The sequence below is a fragment of the Melopsittacus undulatus genome, chromosome 10 (genome assembly GCF_012275295.1).
Source record: "Melopsittacus undulatus isolate bMelUnd1 chromosome 10, bMelUnd1.mat.Z, whole genome shotgun sequence".
NCBI classification, from domain to species: domain Eukaryota; kingdom Metazoa; phylum Chordata; class Aves; order Psittaciformes; family Psittaculidae; genus Melopsittacus; species Melopsittacus undulatus.
In genome coordinates, this window is record NC_047536.1 from 13,224,891 (window position 1) to 13,247,916 (window position 23,026).

The window sequence follows — 23,026 nt, forward strand, 5'->3', positions numbered from 1 at the left end:
CCGCGGCGGCGCGGGGCGGGCGCAGGCGCGGTGCTGTTATTGTCCCGTTGTGCCGCACGGCGGGTGCTTGCGCCCGGTGCCGCCGCCGCCGCCATGCCGGTGAGCCCCGGGGCTGCGGGAGGGGAGGGAGCCGCTCTCCGGTGCCGCTCGGTCGCTGCGTTCCTCGGCCCGTCACTGACGGGAGCCGCGCGGTTCGCAGGCCCCACCGATCCCGTTCCCGGCTCGGGCGTGCGCCGTCCTGTCAGGCTGGGTGGGGCGAGGGGTGCGGGTGGGGTGGGGTGGGGCGGGGCGAGCCCCGGCTGAGGCAGCGAGGGGAGCAGCTGGCCCGGCCCCAGCTCCCCGGGGTGGGTGAGCCGGGTGGGGAGCGGAGGCTGCGGTGCCTGAGCGGTGGCGGGCGGCTCATCCGGACTCCTCCATCGCTGCGGAGGTGGGGCAGGGGTGCAGCAGGATCCCGCCTCCGCCAGGCTGAGACAAACCAGCCCCTGCTCCCAGCACAGCAACAGAAGCGTTCCTGGCCTCTGCCAAGGCCTGGGAGGAGTCCAGGCAGATGGCAGCTGGTGGGAGAGGCGCTTGGAAACACGGTTTGATTCCTGTGGGCACACAAGCTGGCTGCTCTGGAAGGAGTTAATGTTCAACTACAGCATCTATCGCCAGTAGTGTCTTAGACTTCACTAGATCAAATGGGTTTTGGGTTTATTTAATCAGGAGAAGCCTGTGACACTCTTACTGTGAGGGTGCTGAAGCGCTGGCACAGGGTGCCCAGAGAAGCTGTGGCTGCCCCATCCCTGGCAGTGTTCAAGGCCAGGTTGGAGACAGGGGCTTGGAGCAAGCTGCTCCAGTGGAAGGTGTCCCTGCCCGTGGCAGGGGTTGGAGCTGGAGGAGCTTTAAGGTACCTTCAACCCAAACAGTTCTAGGGTGAAGTTACTCAGTAGTGCTCCAAAATTTGTAACTACCTTATGAAAACAAAGGTTTGTGCACAGATTCAGCAGGTGCACTGAAGCTTGTCACTTAAGTGAATCCCCTTCAGGCAGTGCACCCTGATATCTGCTCATGCCATCTGTAAGGTTTAGGACTTGTGTGCTCCAGTGAGAGAGCACAGCCAGTGTTAGTGTCAGAGAATGGCATGGCTGTGCTTGACTTCCAGCAAACTGTTTGCCCCTTGTTTGCAAGCATGAAATTGTTCCTTGAAGAAAATCTTAAGTTATACTGAATGTGAAATTCTCAAGTTTTACTCGATCATTTTCCATGTGAGGAAGCAGAAGATTGCACTAAGTGTATTTATTCTCTCAGCTTTAATTATAAACCAGTTCTGGTTTTAAGTCCCCAGGTTCATGATCCTAAGGAGATGTATGCATCTACTCAAGCACGAACGCTGTTGAATCACACAGGTATGTTAACAGCAGTGTTACAGCCTGTGTATTTCCTTTTCTCTTTTAATAATTACAGATCAACAAGCCTGAGAAGCTGGACAAGCCAGAGAGCTGCGATAATGTCAAGGTTGTGGTTCGCTGCCGGCCTCTTAATGAACGAGAGAAAGCTACAGGCTACAAAATGGCAGTGAATGTGGATGAAATGAGAGGAACTATAACTGTTCATAAAACAGACTCATCTAATGAGCCTCCCAAGACATTTACATTTGACACAGTGTTTGGACCAGAGAGTAAACAGCTGGATGTCTATAATTTAACTGCAAGACCTATAATTGACTTTGTCCTAGAAGGATATAATGGTAAGTCCCTTGTTGTCAAGGGTCCCACCTGCTATTCTCTGCATTGTTAGAGTTCCTGCTGATCTTATTTAATGGAGTTTCACCTCCTGAGGGCTATAGCTCTTCCTTGTTTCTGTTGTTGCCTCTAACTTAAAATAGCCTGAAGGTACTTGCTGTTCTGAGTACTCAGCCATTGTGCCTACTAGGATCATTTAACAGTGGGAGTTCGATGATGACCAAGACTCAGCTGAGTCAGGTAGCTCTGTGGTTTTATTCTGTGTCTTCTGTTTGCAAAGGATCTGCACTTTATCTCATTATCAGAATTCTCAGCGGTTCTTCACTGTACAGTTTCAGTCCCCAGGCAGCTGCCATGGTCCTGCAGTGACTAGGTATGCATACCAGGCTTGTGCATATAACTGCTGCCTCTTGTCCTCTGAACTTTGCTGTTTTAAACTAAGATGACTAGTAAAACATATCTGCTCTACGCACAGATAGTCTTTTGCTTCCTAGAGCTGGGAAGAATATGCGTGTGTGTTGTTATGCATGTAAATGTAGTATGTAAAGGAAAGCAAATGCTAGTAAGGAAGCAAATTACTGCTTTCCATAACAGTATGCTATAAACAACAGCACATTACAAAGTTCTTAAAGGTCTGTGAAGTGCCTAATAAGCTCTTGTGCTAACACACCTGGGTTTCAGCTGATGAAAATTCATGGCTCAAAATTTCATGGTTCAGAGCTGCACCAGGGGAGGTTTACACTAGGAAGTATTTCTTTATGAGAGGATAGTTAAACACTGGCACAGGCTTCTTAGGGGAGGGGGTTGATGCCCCAAACCTGTTAGTATTTAAGAGGTGTTTGGACGATGCCCTTAAAAACATGTTTTAACTTCTGGTCAGCTCTGAACTGGTCAAGCAGTTGGACTGGAGATGTGTTGTAGGTCTCTTCCAACTGAACTAATTCATGCAGCTTTTCTGAACTGCAGCATCAGTAGCTTGGCAATGAAATATGGAGTCTTTAGCAGGGCTAGGATGAACTTAAGATCCCGTGTATTTCTGCAGTACCAGAGTCTGGGATCTCAGGAAGGCTTCTGTCCATCTTCCTGTGCAGGCTGATTCTGTAGTTCAAATTATAGCCACATTTGTGGGTTCAGAACTGGGCTTGAGCTGTAGCCTTTGCTGTAAAAGCCTTGTGCTGTTTCTGCTGTGGCTAAGATGCTAGCAATAGTTGGGTTTGCAGTTGATATATAACGATCTTCCTCTAATTGACCGTGTTATTAATTTGGCTTGCCTTAACTACTTGTATGCAAGACCTGAGAGTGTTAGCACTCCATGCTCTAATAACTTTGCAGAGTTAAACCAAGCTGACTTTCTCTTGAGTGTCTTGCAGGCTCTATAAGCCAGTGGCTCAGCCCTGTTTGTGGTGGTTGCCCAGTTGGAGTTGGTGGAAAACTTCAACTCTGTAACAACAGGTTTTAGTGCTATCAGGCTAACAAGCAATGGAGTAAAACTGGAGTTAGCAACTTCTGAGAGTTTGTTTATATATCTTCTTATCCTTCAGGTACTATTTTTGCATATGGGCAGACTGGAACAGGCAAAACCTTCACCATGGAAGGGGTCCGAGCAGTTCCTGAGCTTCGAGGCATCATTCCCAACTCCTTTGCCCATATATTTGGTCACATTGCCAAGGCAGAGGGGGATACAAGGTAAGCAGCTTCTCTTCACTGCTTCAGTCTTGAGTGTCTGTCTATAGCAGGAGCCTGACCTTAACAATGGCAACTGAAATGGTATCTCTGACCCTAACTGAAAGACTACTAGTTAGGCAGTTCTTGATGGGGAAGTAGGGTTATGGTTTATATCACTGCATTTTCTTTCTGCTCTGTGATTGTGTTTTTGTTGGACTTTAGCAGCTGTCCCACTAAGAAAACTGCCCAACTCTTTGTCCTCAGGTTTTTAGTTCGTGTCTCTTATCTGGAAATTTACAATGAGGAAGTGAGGGACCTGCTGGGAAAAGACCAGACACAGAGATTAGAGGTGAGTGTAGTTCTGAGTGTGATGTCAGTTTTCAATCACTGAGAACAATTAGCTTTTAAAACCCACTGTACCATGGAAAACTGCTGTTGGGGATCTCCGAAGTCATGCTCAGTCTAAACTGTTTCTCTCTTAGGTTAAAGAGAGACCTGATGTGGGAGTTTATATCAAAGACCTTTCAGCTTATGTCGTAAACAATGCAGATGATATGGACAGAATCATGACTCTGGGCCACAAGAACCGTACGTAGTCTTGCTGCGGGCAGGTTTATAGCTGGGGCAGAATGAAATCTGATTATGAGACTGCAGTAAGAGAGCCAAGTCCTAATGCTGGAAAGCTTGATTGGCTGAGCACAGCCAAAAGGACATCTGCCAGAGGTCTTTCGTGCAGGGCAGATAAAGAAGGCTGTGCCTCTTACATTGGCCAGTGGCAGTGGCAAAGGGGAGGATGCAGTGAAGGTAGGCAGTGATATCAGGTTTTCTAGTGTGTGTCCTGGTCCTTTATCCCCTTCAGTTCTGGTCAGGATGAACTATCACTGTGCTGTCAGTGGAAGGTGGTTTGTGTTTTCTGGAAGACTTCTTAATTAGGCTCAGATACTTTTATGACCTAGTTCTGACTACTGTTGCTCTTGGCATGGATTGCTGTGTTCTTATTGCTCAGGGATCAGCTGTGAGTACCTTTAGGCTACTGATCTTTGTAGCCTTAAAGAAACAGATGAGAACCACTGCTGCTCATGGGATGGGAGTCTGTGGCAGTTGTGGAGTTACAGCAGGCTGTAACATTTCTGCTAGTCCAGATTGGAGGTGTACCCAAGAATACGATTTGCTGCTGAGTCTGAGCATCCCTCTTATGAAAAAACAGGGCTGGGTAAAGAGGTGAAGATAAATCTCGTTTGAGAACAGCAAGTGTTCTAGGAGCATGTGATTAATTCTGAAGGCATCATTGCTCTTTCTCTCTGTTGAAAGGTTCTGTTGGTGCCACAAACATGAACGAACACAGCTCTCGCTCACATGCCATCTTCACTATCACAATAGAGTGCAGCGAGAAGGGGGTCGATGGCAACATGCACGTGCGCATGGGCAAGCTGCACCTCGTGGACCTCGCGGTGAGTAGGACCAGCCGGGTCTGCCATCATGTGTGGTGGGTATGGCTGCTTGTGTGTGCCTTTCTGAAGGCATAGGAAAGGGCATGTTGCTTGGTTCACAGCTAAAGCACAACTTGTTTGATGCTTGACTTCTGTGAAGTATTCATAGGATCGTAGAATCATGAAATAGTTTGGGTTGGAAAGGACCCTAAGATCATCTAGTTCCAACCCCCCCTGCCATGGGCAGGGACACCTCACACTAAACCATGGCACCCAAGGCTTCATCCAACCTGGTCTTGAACACTGCCAGGGATGGAGCATTCACAACCTCCCTGGGCAACCCATTCCAGTACCTCACCACCCTCATGGTAAAGAATTTCTTCCTTATATCCAATCTAAACCTCTGCTGTTTAAGTTTCAACATGTTACCCCTTGTCCTGTCACTACAGTCCCTAATGAAGAGTCCCTCACCAGCATCCCTGTAGGCCTCCTTCAGATACTGGAAGGCTGCTCTGAGGTCTCCACGCAGCCTTCTCTTCTCCAGGCTGAACAGCCCCAACTTTCTCAGCCTGTCTTCATATGGGAGGTGCTTCAGTCCCCTGATCATCCTCGTGGCCTCCTCTGGACTTGTTCTAACAGTTCCATGTCCTTTTTATGTTGAGGGCACCAGAACTGCACACAGTGCTCCAAGTGAGGACTCACAAGAGCAGAGCAGAGTAGGGGGGCAGGATCACTTCCTTCAAGGCCTTAAATTAGAGGTGTACCTGGAAGAGTTTCTAGTGTAGCTAAAGCCTGTCTCAGTAAAAGGGTTCTCTTGCTTCTAGAAATGAATCACTGAATGAATAAACTACATTAGAAATTGCTCTGGGCAGCAGAGCTGCGGCTTTGCAAGAGTGGGGGTTTTCTGTAAGGGGGTTGTGAGCATGCAGTTCATCACTTGTGGGTTCCTTCCCTCTGCCACTCACTTTGAATTGTGTAATTGTGTAATTGTGCTGGTAGAATATGCCTTTAGCCCCAGCTTTATACTGGATTATTTTTTCCTTGGAGCAGATGCAGAAAGTGGAGGCTACAGGCATTCAATGTCTACATATTAACCTTATTTACATAGTGTATATTTAGGTTGTTCGAGGAAACTCTCAAAAAATAATTGCGGTGTGGCTTTTCTCCCTTGATCTGCTGTTAAAGTCTGGATTTAGTGCCTGGCAGCTCCACCTGAGGTGTCTCATAACTGCTGCCTTGCTTCCCATAATGGAGACAAAATCTCAATTAATTTGAGCAATCCAGAATTTTCTGGCACTGAGGTTTCATTTAAGATCTATTTAACTTGTCTTTTTAACAATGTGTGAGGTACTTAGCCAGGTCATCTAATAGTGGAGGAGGTGGTTAGTGACATGGCTGCTGGCAGCACTTCAGGTGTAAATGATCCTATTTGGAGGGAAGTGATCTGTTGTAACTCCTGCTTCCTGTTCCCTTTCCAGGGTTCTGAAAGACAGGCAAAAACTGGAGCCACAGGGCAGCGCTTGAAGGAAGCTACCAAGATCAACCTCTCTCTTTCCACACTGGGGAATGTTATCTCTGCACTGGTGGATGGCAAGAGTACCCACGTGCCCTACCGTAACTCCAAACTTACACGGCTCCTTCAGGATTCTCTGGGCGGCAACTCCAAAACCATGATGGTAAGCTGAGAGGTGCAGATTGTGCAGGGATAGCATAGTGACTTTGCCATGAGGACAGCATGGCATCTACATATTGATTTAGAGCTGGGTTCAACGTAGAGATCCTTCTGTGCATCCTTTTCTAATTTTTCTCTTTGCCTCTGTACAGATGAGGTTCAAACCACAGTGCAAATGTGCACGTGTTTGTAAGATCTAATAGAAGCTGTGCTTGGGTAGCCAAAAGCAGCTTTGGTGTAGGAAAGCTTGGGGAAGAGTAGCAGTGTGAGGTTGGCAGGGTTGGGGGTAGGTCCCTGAAATTACCTATTCTGGACTCTACCTCTCTGCTCTCTGGTAACTCAGTCTTCCCCGTGTTGCAGTGTGCAAACATTGGACCAGCTGACTACAACTATGATGAAACTATCAGCACTCTCAGGTATGCAAACCGAGCCAAGAACATCAAGAACAAAGCCAGGATCAATGAGGATCCTAAGGATGCTCTCCTTCGCCAGTTTCAGAAAGAAATCGAAGAGCTTAAGAGGAAACTAGAGGAAGGTGAGTTTCTCCTTCCTCCTGGTGTATCTCTCCGTGCAATGCTCATTGTGCTTGAGTGTGAACATTCTCTGCTGGTGGAGGATATGTCGTGGGAGTTTGGTAGCTGGTGCAGGGCAGTGTCCTGGTTCTGTTGGCTCTGCTGGGTTACTGGAGAAGAAGTCTAAGACATAGACTTAGCTAGATCAAATGGGTTTCAGGTTTAAGATGCTACCCTTGGTGACAGATGCTGTAGCTGAGCATATAACTAACATTTCCAGAGCAGGTATCTTGCGTGCCAAAAAGGCAGTGTTCAAGGCCAGGTTTGATAGGGCTTGGAGCAACATCCTCTAGTGAAAGGCGTCCCTGCCTGTGGCAGAGGTTGGAACTGGATGAGCTTTAAGGTCCCTTCCAACACAAACCAGTCTGGGATTCTATGATGTTAAATATTGGGTTCTATTCAGTTTGGTTTCCAAACTCAGCCTGAAACATCTGGACATTATGTCTGCAATGGCAACAGTGACAAACATTTGTGAAACTAGATATTTTTCTTACTTAACAGCCACTGAACTTCATGTGTATAAGTGTCTGATTAAGTTGTAGGTCTGTGTGAACTTCGTTCCCCTGAATGTTTTCCTTTCCATCTCAGGTATGGGGAGATCCTGCTAGAGAGAATTTGTAGCTTAATACTTTAGCAGTGCAAATATTTTTTATTTCCTATAAAAAACACCCACTCGAGCTTTAACATATACACATTGACTGCTTATCTTGATTTTTCCTGAAGTTCCTGAGCTGTGGCAAGCTGTCTGTGTTCAACAGTAAATGACTTGTGCAGGTGATGTTGGACACTGCTGGGTTTGGGCAGATGCTGCTGTCACAGTAACAAGCTGAATGAGGTGAAGGAAAGCATGCCAAAAAGCACCTTCTTCTGTTCTAGGTGAAGAGATATCTGGTTCTGAGAGCAGTGACTCTGAAGAGGAGGATGAAGATGATGAAGGGGAGATTGGAGAGGATGGGGAGAAGCGGAAGAAACGGCGGGGTAAGGCAGTAGAGATTCCTGTCAGCACCACCAGCCTCCTCTTGTTTAGGAGCTTGTGTCAGGAACTGTAGCTGGAGCCAGGTGGGGAAAAGTGGAGGTATAAAGCTGCCCTACTGCCGCTGCAATTATCATGCCTCTCCTAGAAACCAAGCTGTTTGGTGCTGTCTCTGTAGATGGACAGCTCTGGACCTGTATAGAATCTGCTTCCACTTGGGTAGCTGTGCTTGTGGTAACATCTCCTTTGTGGTGGCTCCTTGGTTGCCGCAAGGTGGCTGTGTATGGCTTGTGATTGGTGGTGTGGAACTTCCCCTGCTCATGGAGGTGGGAGGAAGAAGGCACCAAACATCAGTGGTAGGCAGATGTGGTTTTTATAATCACGGGAATGGTTGGAGGGGAATTTTGGCTGTGGTTTAGGCAAAGGATCCATCTGTCTTATGGATGTTCAGTAACTGACTCTTCTGGTGTCCTGTTTTATGTTGATAGAGGAAAAACCTGACCTTTGGGTATCTCTGCAAGCTGAAAAGCTGAATGGGAACTGCACATCCCTTGTTTGGGAGCACTTTGGAAATCCCGTGGTGAAGTGGACTTTGTCCTGCATCAGTACTGAACTACTGTGTAACATGTAAACCCCAAGGGATATTGCTGAACTTAGAACTGCAGGTCACTGTGTCCCATGGGATGCTGTGGTTTCCAGGGAGTTTGTTATGCCCCTAAAACCTTCACAGGGAGTAGAGAAGTCCAGTGCTACACCTCAACCTACAGCTTCTCTAGTAAACTAATTTTGACATTCAAACTGCCTTCCTGTCCTGAAGCACTTGCATCTATCTCTTAAATAATTGCTGTTAAAGCATTCCTGCTTCAGATGCACTGTCTGCATTTTGGTGTCTGCCCAAGTAGAGTTGTAAATGCCCTTTGCTGTTTTGGTGATAATTGTAACCATTTGTACTTCATTTTTCACCTTTGGTAATTTCTAGAAACAAAAAGGTGGACCACTGTCTCCATCAAGAACCAAACCCTGCCCAAACCTCCTCCCAAGAGGAGAACACCTTCAAAATCCTGCTTGGATTGGCAGGACTTGGATTAGCAGGAGAAATAACTGACTTCCAAATAAGCTGCTCTAGTTAAGTTCCCTATATAAGGGTGATACTTAGGAGTACACACAGTAGCTGTTCCTGTGTAAGCTGATTCTGCCTTCTAGAGGGAAACATGCACATTGCCATGTACATAAGACTGGAAAGGACTCCTGGTCACAGAAGCCTCTGCTGCTGCAGATATCCACAGCCTTCTCCACTGTGATCTGGTTTTCTGTGCTGTTGTTGCCTGAGATGGAAGCTGCCTTGGCATGTTGATTCAAGCTGTAGGCTGGTTAAGATGGGTTTTAACTGAAGTGTCTTTTGAGCATGCTATTTTGTGCTGGGAAATGGTGGCTTTGCAAGCTGAATCTGGGAGGGATCCTAGCAAATGCTTCCTAATGGGAACTTGTGCCTTTCTGAACTAGGTTGCTGGCCCTTCTGGGTTTCTTTCCTTTAGAACTAACTTCCCATCTGCATGTTTCTTCCTCTCTGGGTCTTTCTGTGGGACGCATTTCTGTTTTCCAGGCAGTAGCAGCAGCAGTAGTTCAGACTCTACATGCTCTGTCATAGAGAAACCTCTGGATAAGTCCTTCACTAGTGAGTGGGAGCTCTTAAGTCCTTTAAGCTTTGGCCTCTTCATAATCTGCACTCTCCATTTTGCAATGCTGCGTGCTTCCTGCTGTGTCTGTTGGAAAGATGAACCTGAACCTTCAGCTCTGCTAAAGCATGCCTTTCCTTTGCTGCTTGTATGCTTGAAACAGTTGTTCAATGTGCACATTGTTAGCCAGCTATGTGAGAGAATAGGAAGCAATTGCTTGAGCAAGAGTTAAAGACAATGAAGAAATAATAGGTTAAAAAAAATCAACTCAGTTTGCAACTTGTGTTAAATGATCCTTCTAAAATATCAGGAAAGTCTGAGGTAACTTTATGGGAGCTGCTCCAATATGAGTTCATTAAAAGGACAGCTAGGCAGGTGACATGGGTTGTGCTATGGTATACTGCACTCTGCCTGCCCAAATTTAGTTTTTGAGAAGGTAAATGGAGCTGTGAACAAACAACATATGGTTTAAGGTTATACTTGCAAAGAAAATATCTAATGCTTGGTTGATTGGCTTGGTGGTGGTTGGGGTTTAACTGCCCCATGGCATTAGGTTACTGGTCATTGTGGAACTTAGTTCAGAGGAACAGGGATCTACATTTTGGTCTAGAAGTGAGGCAAGTCTGGTCTGCTCCTGGCCAGAGAGAGGGCTCTGTGCCTTTAAAACCCTTACAGTCAGTGATGACTGAAGAAATAAATCATGTCTTATAGCTCTGCTTGTAGAGACTTCACCCACTTTTGTGGCTGTCCTTAATAGATGCAGTCCCTTCTCCCTGCTGTGTGGAGAGTCTGGAAAGTATTGCTATGTAATTCAATCACATTTACCCTGGTTACATTAGTGGAAAGCATCAGCTCAACAGGTTAGGAAGGATCACAACCTAAGGGAGACCCTTGGTGGGTCTGCAGTGGTTGGCTTGGAATCTGCTTGCTTCAGACTTGCTCTTTCAAAGCTTGCTTGAAACCTGAGCATTTTATTTGGATGAGGACAGTTAATAGCAAACTGCTGCTGTGGCAGTGGATGGATGAGTCCATCTCCTGCGGATCTGGAGAGAGCTTTGTTGTGGAAGTTATGCTGGGCTTTTGGTGCTTAGGATAAGTGTGGCTTTAGGTGGTTTGGGATATTAACTGTCCTCCAGTGTGACCCCTTTGCATGTGGTGTCTTTCACTATCCCCTTCCTGTCCTGCCTTTTTTTGCTGTACTTGCTTGAATAACCAAACCTGCCTATATACCTCTATGGAAGCATCAGTTACTGCAAATTAACCTACTAATATCTTGTGTAATTAAATGGAGAAATCTTGTGCTGAGACTCCCTATGTGCAGTTATCATGTATCTTGCAAAGAATTGGCTTGAAAACTTGGTTAAAACTTTGAAGGTGTCTGCTGAATGCTAATATTTTGCAGGTAATATAACAGAATTGGCTGTCTTGAGTGGGAGGGAAAGCATTAAATCTCTTGTTGAAGAAATCCACCCTCTAATTGTTTCTTAGGGCATGATCTTTGCGGCAGGCTCCTAATGTTACACTTAGATTCTGCATTGCATTGAATGGGCAGGAGAATGCAAGAGTGAGCTGAAGATTATCCTGGATATGCAAAGCACTCTGAAGTACAGAAACTTTCTCTGCTTTAGCATAAAATCACGATGCGTTCATGTTGGCTCTAATAGGGTTCTTTAAAGTGATGATTATCCTGTGTTTTCTACTCTAGAAACATGCATAAACAAATGTTTGTTCTGATGCTGATGATCTCTGTCCAAAATGATCAAAGCAGTAATATATTTTCTTTCCTCCTCTTTTTATGGTATGCTGCCTCTCCACGATTTGCTTTCTACTTCCTCTTAATGCAAGATCAAGCAGGTTGGTGTAATGGATTTCCACCTCCTCAGAATACCCTTGTAGAGCTTGGGAAAGTGCCTTACAGCTTGGTTTAGTTCACCTCTTTCTCCTATTCTGGGAACAACTTGTTGAGCATGTTCTGAGCATACATATTATGTCCTGCAAAAACACTCCCTTGACAGTCAATGGCTTCTCTTAGTTTCTGAGCATCTGGATTCTGTGGGTTTTTTTTGTGTCTGGAGAAGAACCAAACCAGAAAACAAAGGATTTGCTTGTAGTCACTAAAGGGAGATGCAGGATTTCAGAGAGACCTGTGGATTTGAAGAAATGTGTGTAGGCTGGGTCTTGGTGTTCCGCTGGGATTAGGATGAAAGCTGACCAAGGACTTGCAGAGTAACTTCCAAGAGCAGCCTCACACTTTGTTTCTAAATGAGGTGTTTGGGACCAGCTCTTCAGGCTGATGGGCTCAATGAGCTGCTCTGGCCGCTTCCTTTGGAACCCTCCAGGAAATGCACCTGGCTTGCTGCAGTAGTGAAGTAGCAGTAATGTTGTAAAGACACAGTTGATAAATCCCAGCAAACCTTCCTGTGGTGGGGATGCCAGTCTGAAACCTGAGTATGTAACTCTTGATAGCTTGGCTCTTGTAGCTGTAGATCAAGGCAGCTTTTGGTTTTCCTTTATTCAGCCTAATCTATACAGTTAGAACATGTGAGTTTCCAGCTCAGACTTCTTCAAGTGTTCTGTGTTGTCTATTTTGAGGTCATTATGTTTTAGTTATGCAGCATTCCTTCTCTGTAGGAACTGGTGACAACTGGTCAATGTTAAAATGGGATTTGAAAGACTGAGTTGTGCCTGGCTTGGAGCTGACATCTAATTAAATATGTTAAATGCAAGTATTGAATCTGAACCTGGAAAAAAAAATGCCATGCTATATAAACTGTCTTATTTGTCTGTGAACTGATTTGTTTTTTCTGTCTCTTTCCAAAGGCAAAAAGAAAGTTTCCCCTGATAAGATGGTAGAGATGCAAGCAAAGATTGAAGAGGAGAGAAAAGCTCTTGAAACTAAGCTTGATATGGAAGAAGAAGAAAGAAATAAAGCCAGAGCTGAACTGGAGAAGAGAGAAAAAGACTTGCTTAAAGCTCAGTGAGTATCCCTCTCTGAGCAGTTTGGGTTTTTCCTTCTTTAACCTATAACTTGGTTCTGGATATCTGGAAATGCCTGGTGAGGGGCCTTTGTATAAACTGAACAGCTGAAAAGCAGCTGAGATCACACTGCCCCATGCAAATAGGACAGTCCTGCTGCCAGAGGCTGCTCCAGCAGCAGTCAGCATTCCTGGTTGGCATCTTAGCTGCCCTACCTTGATCTCCATTCACTTCCAAGTACAGCACTGCTGTACTTGGGCATCCAGGCAATGTCACTGTGGATTCGCAGCCCCTCACAGAGGGGACTTTAGCTAGAGAGACTTCTCTGCTGACCAGGTTTGCTTGTGGGAAACCTGGGGCTCAGGGAAGTCCCTGCATTCACTTGCACTGCCTCACCCCCACTTAAACCCTTGACAGCAAGACAAGTTTTTCCAGCCCTGCAAATGCCGTCTGGGCTGTAAAACTAAGCTGAACCTGCTGCCTTGGGAGCACTGTGGGATAGAAAGTTTTACACTTACCTGTCTCTAGACAAGAGCACCAGTCCCTCTTGGAGAAACTGTCTGCACTGGAGAAGAAAGTGATTGTAGGAGGAGTGGACTTGCTGGCAAAAGCAGAGGAGCAAGAGAAGCTTCTAGAAGAATCAAATATGGAACTGGAAGAACGAAGGAAGAGAGCAGAACAGCTTCGCAAGGAGCTTGAGGAGAAGGAGGTGGGTTTATATGCTGTAGCTGTCTGAAAACAGCAGTGGCAGGACACAGTGTTGTGCCTTGGCATTGCTCCTGTGCATGAAATGTGGCTCTGCTCTGAAAAGTGTAGCAGAAGTGAGCTGCTTCAGAGGCCACACATTGGCACTGCAGTCACTGTGGGGCATAGCCAGGGCTCAAAGCCCTTGGCAAATGCTTTCCTTTGTTCAAGTAGTTTCTCCTCTTGTGCATAGTATTGCAGATAGTTTCTTTGGTTATGTTAATGTATGGATGTCTGTGTTGAATCTTGCACACAGCAAGAACGCTTGGACATTGAGGAGAAGTACACCAGCCTCCAGGAAGAAGCACAGGGGAAAACCAAAAAGCTGAAGAAAGTCTGGACCATGCTTATGGCTGCAAAATCGGAGGTTAGTGTCTGAGGTTCTCAGCCTGGGATCATGTAAGGGACTACAGCTGGGAGAGGGGTAAACCATTAGCTTTGTGACACAAAGATCTAATGAAGTCTGGTGTCAGAGCTTCACAGGGGCATGTTGTAGAGCATTCCCCAGCCCAGGCTGAAAGGAATGATGTGTGAGACAGATACATGCACACATACATAGAGAAGGAAAACCATGGTGTTTTGTTTGGGCTGCCAGCCAACAGCTTTCCAAGTCTCCTGCTTTGCAGCAGCCCAGTGCTCCTCTGCTCTTAGCTGTCTATCTATTCTCTCTGTTGCCCTTGTTATTTCTTGCTCAGTCACTGGATGAATGTGTCCTTTGGCTGGTATCTTGAGTTCCTGCTTCACAAAATTGCATTTTGTCTTTGGGATCAGAGGTTTTCCTTGAAATCTTGCCAGGGATATAACTTGGCTCACACTCTTCATCTGCTCTTAGCTGCTGGGCTTCGGTTGGCAGAAAGTCAGTCTCAGTTTTATGAAGCTGAGAACTTAATGTTGCTCTCAGCCATCTCTGAGCTGAAATGTTCCAGAGGGTTTATTCTTCAGAGATAAAATATGCTGGTATTTACAACCAGAGAGTTTGCTTTTGTTTCCTGAGATTTTCATATAGGCTGAAGACTCTGCTCTTTTAGGCTTTTACCATGTCTTAAACTTGCTCTGATCCTCTCAAATGTTCTCATCTGGTTTATTTTCAGATGGCAGATCTCCAGCAAGAGCATCAGAGAGAGATTGAAGGATTACTAGAGAATATTCGGCAGCTGAGCAGGGAACTTCGTCTTCAGATGCTTATCATAGACAACTTCATTCCTCAGGACTACCAGGTAAAGACAGAGAACCAAAGGTATAAGGTATGCTGAGCCCTCCAGCTTTTATTCTGTCCACTGAATATAATGAGTTGTTTCTTGTCTCTTTATGAGGTGTTCACAGTGCACTGATGGACGCTTGTCTGTTAGGTTGTGGCACAGGTAACTTGGTGTATGCTGCTGTGACCTTTCCTTTGCTATGGCTCAGCTAAGCAACTTGGTGGCATTCATGTGTTGGTGTCATTATCTGGGTCGTTAGAATGAGGTGATACTGAAGTAACAAAAGATGCTGCTGACAAGTGACTCTTGTAACCTGGTGGGCTTCCCAGTGAAATTTATTACTATCCTGATGGCACTGGCTTAATGGGAAGCCCATGCTTTAGTGGGAACTCCCAATTTGGGAGTGGTGTTTTTCTCTTCTGTAGGCTTTCAAGTGTAAATAGGCGTGTTTGACGAGGATATGGCTGTCTTGATTAAAGACAACTTGCAATGGTCAAAACTGTTGTTAAGCAGCTTGTCCAGGCCTTCAGGGATGTATGTTCTGGAGAATGCATCTGAAGGGTGGATTGTGCCAGTCTAGAACAATTACTGTTCTAATTTCTTTCTAGGAAATGATTGAAAACTACGTTCACTGGAATGAAGACATTGGAGAATGGCAGCTGGTAGGTTTGCTGGCTGTAGAAGCCAGTGTTAGCATGAGCTTCTAAGGAGTTTAATTGAGCCCAGAAGTAAACTGCTAAAGCAGTAGTCACTTTTACTGTGCACAGTAGGCTCTACTAACAGAACTTCTTTCTTTCTTTAAGAAATGTGTTGCATATACAGGGAACAACATGAGGAAACAAACTCCTGTCCTGGATAAGAAAGAAAAAGATGTGAGTGACTCTTTCTAAGCATGTGTTAAACTGTGTGTGGCCAAGTTCTGCTACCTGTGCCTGTGTGTTGATAGAGAAACTGCCCAATTTCTTCTCTTTGGAAGAGAGGAGTCTTCCTAGTGTTAGAAAAGCACTGTGGATCAGGGCATAAAAAGATTCTGATGTTTCTGTTTTGTGGGTGTTTTGCCTTTTTTAGCCCTTTGAAGTGGACCTTTCCCATGTTTACTTAGCCTACACTGAAGAAAGCTTGAGGCAATCACTGATGAAGCTGGAGAGGCCAAGGACTTCAAAAGGAAGATCCAGGCCCAAGACTGGTAGAAGGTGAAGAACTTTGGAGTATCTATATGGGGGATTTACCCAGGGGAAGGCTTAAGTCTGTGCATGCAAACTGACCATAGATCTTCAAACGGTTGCTTAGTGAGAAGACACAATGCTAACATTTTGCGTGGTATAAAGTTTATCTGTGCTGAGTATGACAGAACCAAGCTGAAATCTCTTTACCACAGCAGAATCTTGTCCAAAAAGACTTGTCTGGGTAGTTTTCTGATGCCCTTTTGCTGTATTCTCCTCTTCTGGCTCCTTGCTTTATTTGACTGTGTTCTGTGGTTCAGTTTAACACCTGACTCATTGGCTGTTGCTACTGGAAAGTTACGTGCTCTTGGGGGAGATTTCAGCATGGGTTTCCTTGGTTATTTTTGGTTTTGACAAATACTTGGAAGAGTAACTTTGTGTAGTTTTAACTTGAGATGTGGCTGGTCCCTGTCTTTCCTAGACAGCATCATGATGTGTGTATGGTGCTATTTTTCCCTTTCCTTTCTGCTCTCCAAACAGAAAACGTTCGGCAAAGCCAGGAGCTGTCATTGACTCTCTGCTGCAGTAGGTGTGACCTGTTCAGAATTGCCGTATAAATCAGTGAGTGTATAAGATTGGGCCAGAATATGGAGTTCAAGAGGTGGTACAGTTTGGCTATAAAATCCATACCTTGCTGGTATGGAGCTTTATTTTAAAGAAATGTATTTTTCCTTAGTTGCCCATATATTGTATGTTATATTAACATAATATTAAACTGGTATATATGATGGTTGTGAAATTCCATGTGTTAACGTGTTGTGCAGGGAAACTGTTGCTGGCAGTCCTTGTTGAGATGTAGAAAATAAGGGTTCTAGATGTGTGTTAAGTGCTGTAGATGTGTTAGCTCAAAACAGTTGATGAAATCCTACAGTTAGAGGCAGGTAAATCTGATTTATGCCCTGCTTTGCACATAACTGGCAGCTTTCACTCTTGTGCTCTGTTGCACTGATCTGTGTTTGAATGTGGTTGCTGCAAACCTTTAGGAGCATCAAACCCTTTTATTTAATTACCCCTCACTGTGGCTATTAACCTGATTGTGTATGGAATACACAGTCCTTTTCCCTTCCTTTGCTGTCTTGCTGTACAAAGAAAGTAGTTGCATAGAGGAAACATGAACTGCAAAAGTCTGAGGCTTCTGGGAAGGGACCATGCTCTGTTTAAGTGCAACAGAAATGTGTCTTAAGTAGTGCTTTTATCTTTGTCTGTATGCCCATGATCTGGCACTGTGGAGAATGGGGCCTCTGATGCAAAGGCAAAGGAGCTCTCTTGGGTTTACTCTCCTGTTAAGGCTGTGTGGCAGCGTTGCTATGGCTGCTTTTTATGCTGTTGATCTGGAATTTCTTTACATGTATGTGAATTGTTTTGGAATATCAGCAGCAGAGATTATTTAAGGGGAATGCTGTGACACTAGGACTTGGCTTCAGCCATGGGACTGAGCATTGCGGCTCCATTCTCCCATCCCTGGCTCCAAGGGTACTGGACCAGTGCTCTGTACTGAGGGTGAATTTGAATCTCCCGTATTAAAACAGGCAGGAATTACCCGGAACAGTAACATCCCCTGAAGTAGCTGATGCTGTTTGTGTTCCTGTATCATCTCTGGTGCCTGGCTATGCTCTGATGAGAGGAAGCAAATCGTGGTCTCTGATAACAACCATTTCTTTGTGGTGGCTGCTCTTTTGTTTGATATTTATGCTGCTAACAGACACGTATCACTTTAATCCGTTGCTTTTGTGTCACCGAAAAGGCATTCTGAGCTGCAGACACTGGAACAGTTCCTGTGCCAGGGTGGGGATGGTCAGCTGTAATTTCTTGTGATCTTCATGTTACCTAGAGATTTAGAGAGCTGTGATCACTAATAGAACTAGAGTCCTCAAGCATGACAGAAAGCATAAGACAGCTCTTTAGGTGTCCTGAGTTCTTGCATAGCCACGTTTGCAGTTACCAGAGTGTTCTTGTGAAGTACTTAAAGTAGGTAAAAGTCAATAGCCCTTTCTTGTGGTCATGATGCTTAACTGGATGTACCCTGTGGCTCTGACAGGTCTGTAACAGGATCTGTACTAGTTAAAACTGGTCTTGTAAGGGCACATTTTGCTCTAGAGATGTATTCAGTGCTATTCTAAATGAGTTGTAAGCTCTTTTCCCTGTTGTGTTTTAGCTGTGTGTTTCAGGACAGTGACATAGAAAAACTGCCCTGTTTTGGAGGGCAGCGTCACCAAAGTTCATACAAGATGTGGCTTTGTTGCCTGAGTTCATACAAGTTACACATACAAACCCTGGCATTTATTTTCTCTGGCCTAGCACCGAAAGAGGAAAATACAAGTTTTGTGGATTTCAGCTGTATTTGGCTTTGCTCTTGAAGAGCTGACCTTACTTTGAGAGTGCTTGGATAGTTTTCATGTAACACCCTTCTCACCCAACAAGATCAAACAGCTTAAATACTGTTTTGTCTTAGGCTTTGTGTCAGTTCTGAGTCCAAGCAGACAGATGTGTGGTTTGGGCCTGTACTGGTTCTCAGAACCAGGGCTAATTGTTGTATTCCCCTTGTGTTACATCTTGCTGTGCTAAGCTTTAAGTGATCTGTTTATAAAGGAGTTTCTGCTGAACTGTGCTTTCAAAAGGACCATGAAGAAGTCTGACAGACATCAGTGGCTTAAAGATGCCGCTGTGAACCATGGCACTGCAGTTACAATACTTAGAACTTAACTCTAAAGGCCTATGCTTTACAATTTAATCAAGTTACAGTCCTGCTGCTGAGAATAATAGTATTCTACATAGTGAGTGAGCCTTGGGCCAGAGAATACAATAACTACTTGCACACCTGTACTTGGCAGAAACTGGTTGTAATCTCCTGTTACAGGGGCTTGCAGATCAGGTTATCTGTTCTTACAAGAGGACTTTATCTGTAGTGGAACTCTATCACAGTTAGGGTCTATCAGCTTGGCCCACCTTTAACTGGTGTGGCCTGTTGCAGTTTGGGGCACTCTTGAAACCAGGGAGTCTGGTTTGCAGGGCTAGCACATGGGTCCTCTCTAGCCCTGGGCTGTGAATGTCTAACGGGTCCATGATAGGTTTTAATGCAGAAGGAGTTTGGTTTGTGTGGAGTTTTCTAAGAGCTTCATGCAGCCTTTCTCGTCCCAGGTCAGTACATGCTCTAGAGTCTTTATCAAAACCCAGATTACCATAATATATACAGTGTGTGCTCATCCTTGCATCTTGCTACCAGAAGATTCCCCTTGTTCCAGACCATTGACCTTAACATTGAGGGTTTTGGTGCGTTATGTTGTTTAATGTTGTGTAAATGAATTATTTTGTATTTAACTTGTTCCTGATCCTTTCTTTAAGAGGAGGGGGAGATGGTCCTTAGTGCCTTTCACTGACTACACTGTCTGCACGTGTCCAGCTTTCACCTTCTCAACAGTTCTGCTTAGCCAGTCCTGTATATAGGATAAAACACTAGTCTGTCTGTATGATTTGTCTTCCTATTTATTGGTTTTCTAACTCTGTTTATTTCTGGTTATTGTTTGGTTTATGATTAAACTTCATTCATTACACTGTATATATCAGTATTGTGTCCCTGGAGCATGTCCATACCATGAAATAAAACTCTGGATTCCTAGTTACACCTCTGTGCATGTTTCTCGAATACCTTTACATGTACAGCAGCTTTCTACATCAGAAGATGCATCTGGAAGGGTAAACCAGTCTCTGTGTCTCTGTGATGCACAGTACTCACTGGAGAAGATGGATAAGGGAGTTTGGGTGTGGGGACTTCATTGCCAAGCGGTGGGGCAGTGGGCAGCCAGTTCTTGTGGAAGAGGTGGACAGGGCATTACTAGGGGATGCTTTGCAGGACTGGAGATCAATGGGATGAGGCCAGCCTGCAGGGCAGGTGATGTGCCTCAAGGAACTGGTGATCCCTTGTTCAAGCCCATCTTCTCCTGAAGAGGAGGAGAGCTCAGCTGAGCCAGGGCACTGCAAGAGCAGCAGTTTGTCCACTGGAATATGGGTGCTGCCTGTGTTCAGCCTCTTCCTGCACACCTACCTGGCATAGGTGCTACAGCTGATGCAGAGATGCTTTTCACGCTGTTCTGCCTCAAAGTGTCTCTGTGCTACACTCTAAGCCTGGCGCCCTGGATTCCTGCGGATGCTCTGAATTCAACTGCAGCCACTGGAAATGTTCAGCTCGGTTTCCTCTGGAAGGCCTCCATCCTCCTCATGCGCACATAAGTTGGTTGTACTCTGGTAATGCTGCACCTCGTTGAGTTGTGACTTAGCCCAAAGCAAACCCTGCACCATCCTGGGGCTTTCCCAAGTGCCAAAAGAAGTTACAAAAGAGTGGACTTCATGGCTATAAACCCCCTTATTTGTAAAATCCCAGTTCCGTCTAGTGTGCTGGGCCTTTTTGCCCCTTTCCAACATCATGGATAGGGAATACCCACTCTTTCTTCCCTGCTCTTCCATTCTCCTCTGTCCCAGCCATAGCCTCTCCCTGTGTCCCTCAGCATCTCTGCTGGGATTAATATCACCAGGAGCAGGAGGGGCCTTCATGGTCTGCCTGGCACCTTCAAGCTCTGCTGAGCTCTCCTGTTTCTAGCCAAGAAGCATCTTGCATGATGCCAGCAATTTTAGTGCAAAAATACATTTATTTAAAGAAGTTATTATAAATAATCTCTGACAAATACAGTATTATAGTTACAGACATAAACCAGAGTGGGGTTCACTTCAGGCTCTGCCCTTTTACTCGTTGTTGAAGGGCTCTGCGCAAGTCCAGTAGGAAATCACTGAGGGAGGTAGCGCTGCCTCCTGCCACGGGGCACGGGGCCTGTGAGAGAGCAGAAGGGTGTTTAGGGTGCTTGCTTAGGGGGTGGTCCTGGTCCTGGCTGCTGGGGGTGAAGGGGTGAGAGCAGAAGTGGTGAATGAGGGAGAAGCTGAGGCTGTGAGCAGGGAGGGGAGGCCCTTGTGTACCTTGTAGACTCCGCTCTTCCTTTGGAGCAGTCTGAGCAGGTTGAGGTAGATGCCCTCCAGGTGCCTGTGGCAGCTCCTGCCCTCCCAGGCAACTGTGGTGGCTTTGCATAAGGTCTCCGGGTCATTGCCTTGCTGGAAAGTTAGACGTGTGGTTTATTGAGATGCTCTTGTGTGCAGTCACGGCTTCATCCACAGGTTAAACCAGAGCAAGTAAGAACCACAGCCTGGTTTGGGTTAAAGGGACCTTAAAGCTCATCCAGTTCCAACTCCTGCCACAGGCAGGGACAATAACACCTTTCTGTCCCTAAGGGCAGGTACAAAGTACAATGGGAGATGTCAAAGACCCCCTGAAGCTCCCCAGTCTGCTGCTGTCCTGATGGTGAGAAGTCCTGGCAGAGCTTGGCACAGCGGTGAGCACCCTCAAGCTTAGAGCATCGTGCTCCTGTTGCAAGCATGAGCGTGGGACCTGGTGCTCAGGGAGCTGCTCCCTGTGTGTTCCATGGGAATGGAGCTGATCTGGGGGGAGCAGAGGCTCTATGGGAATAGCAAGCCCCTGGGAAGAGGAGACATTGCCTTCACCAGGTGCTTTGAGGGGCTAAAGCCCCATAGCAGAGACACATGGAAGATGAGGAGCTGGTAAATTAAATGCTGGTAATAAGGAAACTGTTCAACTGTCTTCCCTGGGGGATGTTCCTAGCACAGAGAAGTTCACTGAGCCCTGCCTGCTCAGATCTCCTCAGCTTTAAACCAAGTGACACCACCAAGTAAGTGACCACCCTGTCCCCATGAGCACAAGTCTACACGTGCTGGGTCATCCTGAGCATCTCTTCTTGCTCCCAAGACCATTCCCTATGGCAGGAGGGTGCAGGGATCCCCAGGGGAGGCTGCTGCTGCCCTGGGCTGGTGCCTGTTGGTGCAGCTCAGTGTAAGGGCATTGGCTTTCCGTGAAAACAGGAACTGTGGGGCTGGGGAGCTCAGCTTAGGCAGCATTTTCAGAGCAGAACTAGACTTCACTATCTGCTATTGAATCTGCTAAGTGAGGAGCCTTCCCCAGATAAGGGCTAAAGAGGGACAGTGTGTGTAACCAGTGTGTGCGACCGGTGCGTGTGGGTGTCTCTGAGGTGGTGGCATGCTGCTCCAAGGCAAGGGAAGAAGTTCCTCTCCTCCTTTCTCAAAAGCTTGAGAACCCCCGAGTGCAGCTCAGACCCGTGCTGCCCATTCCTGCCCATTCCTCCAGCCTCCCCCGTGCCTCCGGGATGGCCAGGAGCCACCGCTGCTGCTCTGGATGGAGATGGAGATAGATGAGGGCACCAGTGATGGTGCCTGGCCCCTTATTCCCATGCCGTGCTGCAGGACTCCCAGGGCTTCACATGTCCCTCCTGGACACCCCATGCTCTCCTCTGCCCCAGCATCCTCTCCTGGTGCCCTTTGTACCCATATAATTGTTTTCAAACAAGGACAAGTTCCTCTTTTCCTCTCTTACCTTATCACCTGCAAAAACATTCGTCACGTTCATCTTGTCACAGGAAACCTTTATGGAGACAGAAAGTAGAGGAGAGCACAGATCAGGCCAGAGAAAGGGCTAACACAGATCCATCCTGACGTGAGCAGACACTGTCCTTCCGTCCATCCATCCATGCGTGCCCCCAGTGCGCTGTGAACCGCTCGCTCTGAGCCTGCCTTTGCTTCAGCATTGCTCTCACCCCACCCAACGCAACAACTCATCCCTAAAGCTGATTCATGAGGATGAGCCTCACCTTTGCCTCCAGGAGCTCGTCCAGCAGCCTGATGCTCTCCTTCAGGAAGTTGGAGGTGTGCAGCAGAGTGGCCGTGTGGCAGCCTGACAGCACCAGTAAGGTGAGCAGCAGGGGCACCAGGATGCTCATGGCCTGTGTGCACTGAACCCTGTGCTGCAGGTTCTGGATATTTTGGTGCTCGACACCTGGGTGTGCTTTTCTGGAAGAACCATCTCAATTTATGGCTGTGAAATTGCTGAACCTGTAGGAAAAATCTCATTTTTCTCTGACCTGCACTTTCCAAGGCTGCTCCCATCCAATTAGGACAACAGGTCTTTGGTGTAAAAGTCAAGATTTTCTTCTGATCTTGCATTACGTTTCAACGTAGGAAATTTCCACCCTAAGATAACGCTGGTAGGAGTCAGGTCACGTATGAGACAAGCGTGTAAACTCTCAGGTTTGGGGATTCTT

The 23,026-nt window shown here is 46.3% G+C and overlaps 2 protein-coding genes across 3 annotated transcripts; one reads left to right on the plus strand and one right to left on the minus strand.

The window, feature by feature from the left end:
- Positions 1-44: 44 nt before the first annotated feature.
- On the plus strand, positions 45-19,476 carry KIF3A (kinesin family member 3A). Of its 2 annotated transcripts, XM_013128589.3 has the most exons (18): positions 45-99; positions 1,447-1,729; positions 3,266-3,410; positions 3,654-3,738; positions 3,872-3,977; positions 4,701-4,840; positions 6,298-6,495; positions 6,852-7,026; positions 7,940-8,041; positions 11,558-11,566; positions 12,533-12,689; positions 13,217-13,397; positions 13,689-13,799; positions 14,524-14,649; positions 15,240-15,293; positions 15,435-15,503; positions 15,700-15,824; positions 16,335-19,476. In XM_013128589.3, exons 1-18 carry the CDS (start codon positions 94-96, stop codon positions 16,381-16,383), a joined length of 2,121 nt encoding a protein of 706 aa, XP_012984043.2. In that variant the 5' UTR covers positions 45-93; the 3' UTR covers positions 16,384-19,476. The 2 variants fall into 2 exon arrangements, with proteins under 2 accessions (XP_012984043.2, XP_012984044.2); XM_013128590.3 differs by lacking the exon at positions 11,558-11,566.
- A 1,095-nt stretch (positions 19,477-20,571) lies between these two features.
- IL4 (interleukin 4) lies at positions 20,572-22,705 on the minus strand. The gene is made up of 4 exons (XM_005147352.2): positions 22,577-22,705; positions 22,303-22,350; positions 20,820-20,951; positions 20,572-20,676 (listed from the first exon to the last, which is right to left on the minus strand). The coding sequence occupies exons 1-4, from the start codon at positions 22,703-22,705 to the stop codon at positions 20,572-20,574; spliced, it is 414 nt and encodes a 137-aa protein (XP_005147409.2).
- Between the last annotated feature and the right edge of the window lie 321 nt (positions 22,706-23,026).

What these genes read in the sequence shown, in the direction of transcription:
- KIF3A (XM_013128589.3), top strand. An exon ending in TGTCCTAGAAGGATATAATG is followed by an intron (nt 1,730 to 3,265) that starts GTAAGTCCCTTG and finishes CTTATCCTTCAG; the next exon opens with GTACTATTTTTGCATATGGG. An exon ending in AGGCCCAAGACTGGTAGAAG is followed by an intron (nt 15,825 to 16,334) that starts GTGAAGAACTTT and finishes CTCTCCAAACAG; the next exon opens with AAAACGTTCGGCAAAGCCAG.
- IL4 (XM_005147352.2), bottom strand. Translation starts at nt 22,705, where the DNA reads ATGAGCATCCTGGTGCCCCTGCTGCTCACCTTACTGGTGCTGTCAGGC. An exon ending in ACGAGCTCCTGGAGGCAAAG is followed by an intron (nt 22,351 to 22,576) that starts GTGAGGCTCATC and finishes GTCTCCATAAAG; the next exon opens with GTTTCCTGTGACAAGATGAA. An exon ending in GGAAGAGCGGAGTCTACAAG is followed by an intron (nt 20,677 to 20,819) that starts GTACACAAGGGC and finishes GCTCTCTCACAG; the next exon opens with GCCCCGTGCCCCGTGGCAGG.